General features: G+C 35.5%; 1 protein-coding gene across 2 annotated transcripts; it reads right to left on the minus strand.

Annotated features, from left to right (window-relative positions):
- Window positions 1-8,056: 8,056 nt before the first annotated feature.
- Window positions 8,057-11,632, minus strand: LOC8267275. Of its 2 annotated transcripts, none has more exons than XM_015720808.3 (6): window positions 11,467-11,632; window positions 11,279-11,349; window positions 9,901-9,949; window positions 9,687-9,793; window positions 8,595-8,677; window positions 8,057-8,518 (listed from the first exon to the last, which is right to left on the minus strand). In XM_015720808.3, the coding sequence occupies exons 1-6, from the start codon at window positions 11,513-11,515 to the stop codon at window positions 8,254-8,256; spliced, it is 624 nt and encodes a 207-aa protein (XP_015576294.1). In that variant the 5' UTR covers window positions 11,516-11,632; the 3' UTR covers window positions 8,057-8,253. The 2 variants fall into 2 exon arrangements, with proteins under 2 accessions (XP_015576294.1, XP_015576295.1); XM_015720809.3 differs by having other exon boundaries at window positions 9,901-9,988; window positions 11,467-11,548.
- Between the last annotated feature and the right edge of the window lie 254 nt (window positions 11,633-11,886).

The raw sequence follows: 11,886 nt of genomic DNA on the forward strand, positions 1-11,886 counted from the left end.
GAATCGAATTTGTTTTTATAAATTGATTATAGATAACTATTTATGTATTGATCAAAGATTAGGGATTGAGGATTGATTGGAATACTAAAGATAGATCTACAGGATTCTTTGGTTTAATAATTCCTTAATCTTAGTGGATTACCTAAGTGAGTGGGTTTAAGAAGAGATTTTTTCCCTCTTCTTAGGAATTAAGAGTTTAATCACTTGAGAAAGGTTTTTACCTAATTTTGTGGAAGAGACTTTTTTACCTAATTAAGAGTTTAATCATTTAAGAAGAGATTTTTTCCCTCCTCTTAGCTATTTGTTTCATGAAGTATTCAACTTATTAGGGGAATTTATTATTTGAACAGCCTTTATCCTTGATTAATATACCAATTGATTTAATTCTCGTTTTTAATAATGAATTTACTTTTGAACATTACTATAACCAATCTATATTCAACTGCTAAACATTAGTATATGATTGAAAATAGTATTCACAATTAAGTCCCTAGTGGAACAATACTCTACTTATCACTTTATTACTTGATACGATCGGTGCACTTTGCCATATGTGGATAGCGTGCATCATCTGTACGAGCTTTCTGGCATATTTAGACATGGTCAGTTAAAAATATCCTTGGAGGATTACCTTTCTCGTTATGGTGTTTTTTGCTTCATGAGCTCCATAAATTCCTTCATGAATTTCTCTGAGGACATATTCATCTATTTCTTTTGTGATACACCTAGACCAAGAATGAGATAAAGACTTTCTATATAGTATGTCCTCCTAAAAGAGTACATGGCTGAGGTCTTTACTATCTTAGTTGTAGCGTTCTTGTCTTCTAGGAGTTTCCCCTCTTCAAGGATCTCTTACATCCATGGATCATACTTTTCAATGATCAACACCTCTTCTCTTGTAATATTGGGTTCTTCAAGCATGTAGAATGACAATATTATTACTTGGCTCACCTATGAGGCTAGCTTAGCTTGGCAATCTGCTTCTTTATTTTTGTCTCGTGGGACTTGGATGATATTCCATTGGCCTCCATTTATATTCAATTCCTTTTAACATAGCTTTTGCCTGATCTATATACTTGGTGAGGTTAGGGTCTTTCACCTCAAAGATGCCCATCACTTGGTTGACTACTAGTTTTAAATCCCTAATAATACTCAAATGCTTAGCTCAGACTGTCAGTTCCATCCTTAATCGAACGAGCAATGCTTCATATTTGGTTACATTGTTAGAAGCTTTGAATTTTATTTTTACTGGGCATTTGAGATTGACGTTGTTCGGTCCTTCAAGGAGTATCCCTGCTCCTGCTCCTACTCCTTCAATATTGGGTGCTCCATAAATGTGCAAACTCCACTTTATTAAAGCTTCATCAACTTTATCGACACTTTCGGGCATGCTCATATATAAGATCAGCCAATACTTGTGCTTTTATAGCTTTTCTCAGCTCATACCGATTATTAAAAGCTCGCACCTAGACCAACCAATGGACAAGTTGTCCAGATGTTTCTGGCCTCTACAGTGCTTTCCTCAAAGGCTGATTTATTCTGACTATAATTGTATGCGCTTGATAATATTGTATAAGCTTAGTGATGGTAATGATGATACCCTGAGCTAGTTTCTTTATCATTGGATACCCAGTTTCTGCCCCTTTTAATACTTTGCTTATATAAATAAATAGCTTTTGTTGTCCATCGTCCTATTTAATGAAGATTGATGCAATTGTCTTTTTTGTCACTACTAGGTATAGATATAAACTTTTCCCGCTTAAAGGTTTTCTAAGTAGGGGTGGCGAGCTTAAAACCTTCTTTAGCTTTTAAAAGGCTTTCTGGCAATTTTTTTTCCATTCAAAGTTCTTAACATTCTTTAAATTCTAAAGAAAGGTAAGAATCTTCTTACCAAGCAAGGGATGAACTGACCAAGAGCAATAACTGTACCATTCAACTTTGGAACCTCGTTAATGCTAATTGGTGGCCTCATCTCTTTGAGTACCTTGACTGTCTCTAGAGTCGCCTCTATCCCTCTTTGGGAGATCATGAATTCTAAGAATTTCCCAGCTTTAACACCAAATCCACACTTGTCATGATTAACTTAGTAACTCTTAGGTCTCTAGCATAATCCTCAGTTTTTGCCGACTTAATGATCATATCATCCATATATACCTCCACAATTTTGTCGATATGATTTTTTAACATGGTGTTAACCAATCTTTGGTATGTTTCTCATGCATTCTTTCAACCAAAAGGCATTACTGTATAGTAGAAAGTGTCTACGTTAGTAAAAAAAGATGTCTTCTCCTCATCAAACTTGAACATCTTGATATGATGATATCCTTAGGTAGCATCAAGAAATCTATGTACTTTGTAACCGCTTGTTGAATCCACCAGTTGATCAAAGTTGGAAAGAGGATAGCTATCTTTTGGGCATGCTTTATTTATATCAATAAAATCCACACATATTCTCCACTTCTCATTTGGCTTTTTAACTAAAATCACATTGTCTACCTAATCAGGATACAGAACCGGTTTGATAAACCTAGTTTTAAGTACCTTGTTGACTTCTTCAACAATGGCAGTTTGCCTTTCAAGAGTAAAGCTCCTCTTCTTCTGCTTGATCGGCTCAAAGCCTAGATTGACATTCAATTGGTGTGAGATTATGGTTGGATTGACACCTACTATCTCTTGTGGCATACTAGCAAACATGTGTTTTTTCTCAATTAGAACATTTCCCATGCTCTGAATTATTTGATCGGACAACTTAGTGCCGACTTGCACTGCCTTCTCCGGCTTTCCACCTCAAGAGAGTTTTCTTATCTCCCATTGGCTCTACTTTTGTTGGACCTTCCAAAGTTGGATGCATCAAAGTCTTTATAGGTAGCGCTTGGCATGTTCCTTTAAGTGCAGTGAGATAACATTCTCTTGCCATCTTTTGATTTTTAAGAATTATTATGACCCCTCTAGAAGTTGGTATTTTTATCTTCAGATAATTAATGCTCATGACTGCTTTAGTCTCCATAAGCATAGGTTGTCCGAAGACTGCATTGACCATAAAGGAAGTTTGCCACCTCTTGGTCGGGTCCTTAATTCTATATGCTTTCCTAGTTTCTTCCTCGAGCTCTACAATTAGCTCAAGTATCCTAAGAGGTTGGACTGGTTGGTTGCCTAAGCTGAGTAATGGAGTTGTGCGAGGTTTTATATTTATCACTCCCCCACCTATGGCTTTATAGCACTGTAGAGTCATGATATTAACCACACTTCCATGATCAATAATAATCTTCTTACCTAGTAATTCTTAATAAATCTCGAGATTACTAGGGAGTCCTGATGAGGCATCTCGGTTCCCTCTTCATCTTTTTCTAAAGAAACTATGTCCGAAAGTTTCTCATGCTCAGCCATCATAACTCGGCCTCTCTTTCTCTTGGAGCTTTTAGCGACAAACGTAGCCCCTCCGAAGATTACATACACATCTCCTTTCTCAAAGTTTTTCTTTTCTAGTGACTTTTAGTGATCTCTACCTCTTGAACTCTTTAAGCTCCTGGCGCTTCTATCTCTATCTGACCAATCATCTTTTTTATCAATAAACCTTTTTATATGACCTCTTTCAATCAACCTGTCAATCTTTCTATTCAGATGAATGCAGTATTATGTGTCATGCCTATGACTATTATGGAACTTACAAAACTTATTTTTTATTCTCGATATCTGCAATTTGCTCTCTCATCGGGTTGAGATATCTAATAACTCATTTTTTCTAAACCCACATCAAGATATTAGTCCTTGATGTGTTCAAAGTAACAAAGTGTTTATCATTACTCCTGGAAGAACTTTCCTTCTATTATTCTTGCACCCTTTCTTAGGCTAATCAGATATCCCCTTCGATCGATCATCATGGTCGATCTGCTTCCAACTCAGTAATCCTCATCTAACCTGATGATGTTGTGAGCTCGGTCTATAAGCTCGGCATACGACTCTAGTGGATCTATTATTAGTGAGTCTTTGAATTTGTTCATGCAGGTGTTATTAGTCATTGCATCTATTATTGTATCTTGATTGAGTTTCTCAACCTCAAGTACTTTTTTATTGAATCTTTTGACGAAGTCCTTCAAACTCTCATCTCTCCTATGGATACACTTCTTTAGACCACTATATCTCTTTTTATGAGGAATGTTAGTGAGGAACCGAGCTTTGAAAAGTTCAGCGAGTGTTGGGAAGTCATATATTGAGCATCTGCTAAGCTCTAATACCACTTTGAGCAATCTCCTTTAGAGTTATTAGGAAGATCCTGCACTTGATCAGATCTTATACATTATATAACCCTATCTTGATGTTGAGATTATTGACGCGACTGAAAGGATCTCTTAGGCCATCATAGGAGTCTAAAAGGAAACAACCTTAGCTTTTAGGGAAGTGCTCTACTAGGATGCTCGGGCATAAGGGATTGCCTTTAGAGACAACCTCATCTCTCATTATTCTTCCAATTTAGTATTTCTTTAAGGCGTTTGTTATCCTTTTATTGATGGTGTCTTTAATCCATGTTGAATCATGAGTTAAAGAACTAGAGCTCTCATCTTTGGTATCTCTAGCTTGGTTATTTCTCTTTCGAAACCAGTTATCTTTTGTTTGAGTTTTTGCTAATCTCGGTATTTATATTGTTGGTGGTGGAACAATATCAACGGTCTAGGTTGTAGCAAGAGCTCAATTGGTACTAACATGTATGGCTAGCCTTGCAAGTTCTAAGCCAATATGCTCTCATGATATTTTTTCATCTCTTTTGCTTACCAAATTATACATAATGACAACGTCTTTTGGTGTTGGCTGCTGAAGAATTTTTGAGGAGGTCCTGTAGGTCGGCTTTATGGTGCGGTTGGTGTAAGATAGAATGGGGTTTGAGGCAAAAACGCTAGAAGTCTTTGTCCCATCTTTCTTTACTATGCAACCGAAAGGTCTTCAACAGGAGGTGGACTGCTCCAAGTGAAATTTTTACTAAAGATATGCTCTAGTGTGAAAATGTTGGGAAACAAATTTCTTCTTTAGGGCTAAGGTGATAATAGTATGATTAGTGCTGGAGGATCAACCCGTGGTGGATTGATCGGAGGAAGGTGAATTCAAGGTGGAATTAGGGAATCAATTCAAGGTGGATCAGTAGTTCTGGTTCCAGTCCCTAGAGGAGGAACAACTTCATTTTGATTTTGATTGGATGCTAATTATCTTAGCTTGATGAGGTAGGAAAACAAAGTTTTTTTGCTCAGATTTTCCCACAAACAGCTCCAACTGATAACTTGGTCATAAGATGTAAGCTATCAGCAAGATCTTCAAGTTTGATCCAAGCTCCGAAGCACCTAAAACAGTGGTAGAAAGCATCGAGCGGAGTTGTCCAGCCACTCACTCTGACGGCTAAGTCAATAATTATATTATGAAAGTAAGTACGTATTGATTGTAGAAGAATGAATGCACTTGTCATGTTGTATGTCAATTCCTTATATGGGAATTAAAGGTATTCTAGTTCTGCAAGGAGTAGGGCTTTATGAACATAAAATCTAATTTCATTAGAATTATTCTTTCTAGTCAAATAAAATTCTAGATCGGGTTGGTTTATTCAGATAGAGCCTAACCATGACTTGCCTTTCAAGACTTCTAGTTGTGCTTGGATTTGTACTTGTTCAATCTAACATTTTTCGGCTATGATAACTTGACATACGATGCTCAATTATCAAATAGTATTGAGGATAGGAGGCATATCTAATCCATTAGTAGCGTTATCTAAGATTAGTGATGGATAGAGTTCACGTGATTCTCCCATTTGTGACTGTTGAGCATGTGAACTCCCAGGTTATAAGCAAGTTTTCTAATGGTAGACAATAGGTAGGCATCATCCTTTTTCAATGAAGTCGTCAACATAAATGTCTAGCGTTTATTTAATAGTTTTGATTGAGTAGGGTGAGGGCTAGTATATTTAGCTTGTGCCTTTACTAGATAGGATAGATTGAAATAGATTAAAATTAACACGTGAGAGGAAAAAAGAAGGGTGTCTGAAGATAGATGTATACATGCAACAACCCTTAAAGGGATTGTCCAAGTGACATGCGATTAGTGAGGATTGATGGCAGTGTGTAGTTAGTTGAGGGATAAAAGTCAGAATAAAGTATAGCTTAGAGAGAGAAAGGTAAAAAAAATAAAAAAATAAAAAAAAAGAAGCTTTCAATTCTTTAATAATATTGTCAAAAACCAACCGAAGTCTCTGAAAAGAGAAGCATTCATATTAATATTGTTTGAATAAGAGTTAATGTTCTACGAATCAGGTGACTTCATCTCATAAAAGAATATTTATATGGATTTTGGGTTTTATTAAATATTCTCAAGCTTGTTAAACTAATCTCTCTATAATATCCCATCGGATAATAGTAAATCCTATCAACAACCTAAATCAGATTTTGAAATAATTTTAATTTAATTTATTTAAATATTAAAATCACAACATCATTAAACCATCTATACATAGTATTATTTATCGCAAAATATTCAATTTCTCATACTGAATGTTATGCACACTGTTTTGCTTTTTCACAATCATAATTCTGATGCACTCCTATCCATATTAAGTATTTGTCTATTAATTTTTAATTTGCCACACAAAATATAGGAAAATTTCCTCTCCATCCCTTCTCCTTCTAAAATAATTTCATCTCTCCTCTTCCCATTTTGTTGTCATGCGTTGAATTGGCTCTTGTTTAAAGAATAAAACTACCATATTTCGTTAGAATATTACGCTCTCCGTTCTACTTGAATAGACCACTTTTCTTTCACCAAAAAAAAAAAAAAATAGACCACTTTCCATTTATAAACAAATGAAAGTAAAATTACCATTGTTACACTTCATAAAAATTGCAATATCAAAATTAAGAAAGTGAATATTTAATATAGATTATACTACCCATGTCAATTAATAAGAGGTATTTTTGACAATTAACTATTAAATTAACACATTAAAGGAATATTGAACTATGAAAATAGAATGGAAAGAATAGTTTTTATTGAAATCTCATTTTGATCTTTCAAGTAAATCCAAGATTGAAGGTTTTTCAAGCAAACTAACCTGACAAAATGGATGCTCAATCAATATTTTAGGTCGAAGGACAATCATCCACACCATTGATTTTATTGTCAAGTTTTAAATTGCAGAGGATTGTAAACACATGTAATGGCTGCCTTCGAAATGAACATTGCTTTTCCATCCATAACCAATGACAAATCCATCTCACTTTAACTCACTTTCCTGCAGTAAAAGTTAATATATACCTTCCCCTATCAAAGGATGCCTCAGTTCTCTAATTGTGTAAAGAGAGAACTTGTCCACAAATACCTCAACAGGACAACAGTATGCAACCTGAACCACAGCCAACCAGAGATATGAAGCTGCATAATGGATGCTCGGGAGACCAGAACATGAGGGTGACTGTTGTCTTCAACCATCTTTGGACCAAATTGCAGCCAACAGATGCCAAGGCGCCTCTATGGTTAATGGGTTTCGGACTCGATACTTATATTGAGATCTGAAAAACATGAACTGCAGGGACTGCCATGGATATGCACACATCACCAACTACCTACCATTGGTGGACCGGATATTTAATTTGGAAAAGCATGAATCCTAACATAAGGGGCGAGGGGCGAGGTTCGACTGCTAAATTTGCACCAAAATCCTACCTAAGACATGGGACAATATATAGATGAATTATAAAAGTACAAGTACTTCATGCTGGTCTAGAACTAACCACCCAAAACTAGAAAGTCGTTGGAACTTCTATGCCAGAATCTTTTCATCTAAATAGATCTAGGCGCAACAAAGCCAAATTGTATTGATCAATTAAGGTTTCATTATGAGATCGTTAACAAGCTCAACTTACAAGAGCAAAGACCATGTTATTTAATTAACACAAAATAAACGGCAATTTCTATTTGGTAAAACCATCACAGCTCTTTGTCTTTAAAAGAATAAAAGGAAAAGGAAAAGAAAAAAGCAAAATTTAAACATGAACATAAGAAGGACCAAATTTCAACACAAGTATTGAATTATAACACAAAATGAAATTAGTATTTATGTGCTTCCTATATTATTAGTTTCTAATAGTGCTTTATCAAACATACAAATCACACTGATAATCTGGGTCAGAGATTGGATATAATCTGTTACTAAGCATATTACAAAAATCAATCAATAAACAAAGTAACATACCAGCCCGCTGGCTCAATGTTATTCATTCCTCAGTCTTCATCATCAGAACTCGCATATGCTAACCCTAACAAGCTTTTTACAGGTTTTACCTGCCCAGGCTTATTACTAACTACATTCTCCGTATTAGCCTCACCGGCTTTGCCTACAGTTGATTTCTCCTGGTCAGCCATAGATTTAGAATTTCCTGATGGATGATCCACTGAAGTGGACATGGAATGGCTTCCACTGGAATGGTTCGAGACTCGTGGCCGTTTGGGCTTCACTTCCACCACCTTCTTTAGTAGATCCTGCTGCCTACATTCCAGATAATTCTAGATTAGAACAAAGACTAGTTGAATCAGAATGCAGTGAATTTATGTCAATGAAATACCTAATCCCACTTTTTGGCTTCGGTTCAACACGAAGTGGCAAGGGAACTGATGCAGGTGAAGAGTCTGCTAAAGTCGCAGCTTTGTGCTCATTGGTCAAGGAAATAAATACAAAATGACTACCAGTCACTAACACTAGGATCTAGCAAAGCTGGGATACTTATTTCTTCATAAGCGACTCCCAATAATAGACTGTAGAGTTTTTCAAAGCAGATATTTTGAATTTACAAAACATATGTACACCTCATGCACTGTGCTTGTCAGTGATGGCCTGCAGGATACTGGGTTGGGAGAAAGCTTCAAAAGTTTCTGATAGCTCTTCCCATCCCTACCCCTGCCACCCCTAGAATTTATTACAATCAGAGAAAAATAATGAAGAAAGACTCAAGGAAAGAAATAAGAAGAATAAGAAAACAGAAATAGGAAGGAGAAGGGGCTTCTTCTGGCTCGAACACTAACTACCATCATGATACGATGCAATTGCAAGTGAAAAACAATTACAGTAAAATAGCACGTTATCTAACAACCAGAAGATCATGTACTATCAGGGTGCCTTCTACAGTAACTTCGTTTCTAAATCATGAAAGGAAATAAATGATCTAATAATCTGATTGCAAATTGACAATCAAGAGATAGTGGAGCAGAAACAAGTTTAGCTTGCCCAGTCCCTTCCCCTCTGACCTCTGACTTTCCCATAATTTTAGCAAATATGGTTTACATGATTTTGACTGTTAAATATGTGAAACTTGTATTATTGTTTGAGCATCTACAGTTTATTGCCGAATATTTTCTTTTACCAATGTGATAACTTATAGAAAGATCAAATACAAATAATAAAAAAAGTTTCTAAAATTTAATATAAGTGTATATTACCTTCATGATCAATCATAAAATGTAATATAAATTCATATAATAATACTATTAGAATGGGGAAAAGCACCTCAATCCTGACTCATTGCAAATTCCATTCCCTGAAGATCAGCAACAAGTTTACACACACAAACACATACTTATATATATACATGAACAGTGTCAAACCAAACCAACATGAGATTGCTCATAAACAATAAATCATAATGCAGAATAAAGGATATTTTAAATGCAGCGAATGCTCGTTTTTCTGTGCGGCGAAGGAGGCGTTCTGCATCCTCTTCAGCCTCCATCTGCTCCTTGAGATAAAGTAAGTCATCACTGTCCAAGGCTGCATAAAAACAAAAATCTCAAGAAACTATGAATAAAAAATGTGATACAAACATGTGTATATCTTCAGGCACAGATAGAAAAAAAAGGAGAGATTGAAGATGGTACCGCCCCGTCCATGAAGGTAGCCTCCACGTTCTCCAGCAACCTCTTGCATCTGCTTGCATCAACCACCCAATAGGAAAAGCCAAGATCCCTGTCAGGGCATGTTATCAGAAAACTCCCAGTATTTTAATTAACAAAGTAAAGTGGGAACCATTGAGGAACCGTAGATATCACTAAGTAATGTCCAATCTGAAATTTGATAACTATGCAGGTAAATTACCACCAGAATTATCTATTAGTAACACCTCTTAACAATATCATGTGCAATCTGGGATGCATGGCTTTGATCAGAATATTTAGTAATTCTTGTCGATAGCATATGAAATCTAAATCTCAAAATTGGAAATCCCACTTTTGCTTCTCGCATCCAATGACCCCACTTGCAACCATTTTGCATCATTTTGTAAGATGCCTTACAAGAGGAAGAGAGAGAGAAAAATATGCTTAGTTCAAAAGAGAAGCTAGAGAGGAAACAAGACAAGAGAAAGGTAATTCTATCTTTCCTTGCTGATTGGCTCAACTAAATTGCATCAACCTTGGTTTTGTTAACCCTGATCTCTAATTACACCATCAAGTTATGTTTCCCAAGTGCCATTGAAATTAACAACAATAATTTTTTAACATCATGAAGTATCGAAGCTTTCAGTTTCACTTATTGATGCTGTCAGGGCAAACATTATTGATAATGTTAAGGATAGGGGTGTATGAACAAATGTTTCTGTTATTCAAAATAACACCAATTTGAACAGAAAAAGATTAATTTCATTTCATCAACTACTTCAATTAAATTAAGAAATTACACTTGGGCTAAAAAAAAAAAAAAAATTTAAATATACATCCCCACTCAAATCTTATTCTGCTGTTGCACTTTAGAAACAAGCATAGGAGTTATTTTGATTTAATTCTTCGTTATACAAAATCAATCCTTTTCTTGTAAACTTATCTATTGAGGATTATGTGTGTATTTCTATTTAATTACTTCTTATCTGAAAAACATATAATTTCATTAGGAAAATTATTACTTATGTGCTTCTAATTTAGTGTCTAGAAGAAACTCTTTCTCATGTTTAAACTAGATAAAGTAATTCCTATTTTCTATTAATCAAGCAAAGGAAATATGCAGTTGCAACCAAATTCCCTTCTTCTCAACCTAATTAGCTTAATTTTCAACTGCTCAATCTCAAAGTTTCAACCCCACTCCTTATTCAGACCCTAGAATTCATCAAATACTTGAAAATTGGTCTACCATAAGAGGCAATTCAGCACTTATAATGGACTAGGTCCCTATTAAGGCAAGGAAACTTGGAAACAAAATAGAAATCAAAAATCACAATGTAATTAAAATAATACTTTAAACTAATGAAAGGAATGAGGAGAGAACCTTAGCAACCATTCGCTGGAAAGTAATGTCTTCATCGTCTATTTTATCTTTTCCTTTTCCCCATTTCTTATCTGCCAATCAATACCCGTCACTATATTTCATCAGCATAACTATCTTTACTGGAATTCCTTCCAAAAGAAAAATAAATTAGATGTAAAGATCATCATAAGCAGCAGCAGCAGCATCACCTTTAGGATCCGTTAGATTAGTGTATTCCCTCACTTCCCTTCCGGCCATGGCAATTTTAATTTTGTTTCTGGAATCTCTACCGAGATGAAGCAAACGTACTTACTAACTGGAGTTTAGGGCTTCTGCAGCTCGCCTGGGCTCGCCACGGCACCGCCTTCCACCAATGGGCTTGCGGCCACAATGGGCTTGGGCTTCTGTCCCGCTAATGAAAGGGAAAATTACGGAAATAATAAAAAGATAAAAAATATCTTGAGGAAATTACATAATAATATCCTTTTTACACCTGTGTTTTCATTTGTTACATTTTTACCTTTCCTTCTTTTATTTATACGTTGTTTGTCTCTTACTCCTGTATTTTTATTTTAGTCACACACAAATGTTTTGTCAAACCATGATCACACAGCAGTACTTGCTTTTTC

Source organism: Ricinus communis, chromosome 2 (assembly GCF_019578655.1).
Source record: "Ricinus communis isolate WT05 ecotype wild-type chromosome 2, ASM1957865v1, whole genome shotgun sequence".
Taxonomy (NCBI): domain Eukaryota; kingdom Viridiplantae; phylum Streptophyta; class Magnoliopsida; order Malpighiales; family Euphorbiaceae; genus Ricinus; species Ricinus communis.

Bases quoted from the DNA above. Each gene is read 5' to 3' on its own strand.
- LOC8267275 (XM_015720808.3), bottom strand. From the start codon at position 11,515: ATGGCCGGAAGGGAAGTGAGGGAATACACTAATCTAACGGATCCTAAA. The intron at 9,950-11,278 runs GTTCTCTCCTCA...TGATGCAAGCAG, and splicing joins TCCAGCGAATGGTTGCTAAG to ATGCAAGAGGTTGCTGGAGA. The intron at 8,678-9,686 runs ATATCCTTTATT...ACCAATGAGCAC, and splicing joins GAGCATTCGCTGCATTTAAA to AAAGCTGCGACTTTAGCAGA.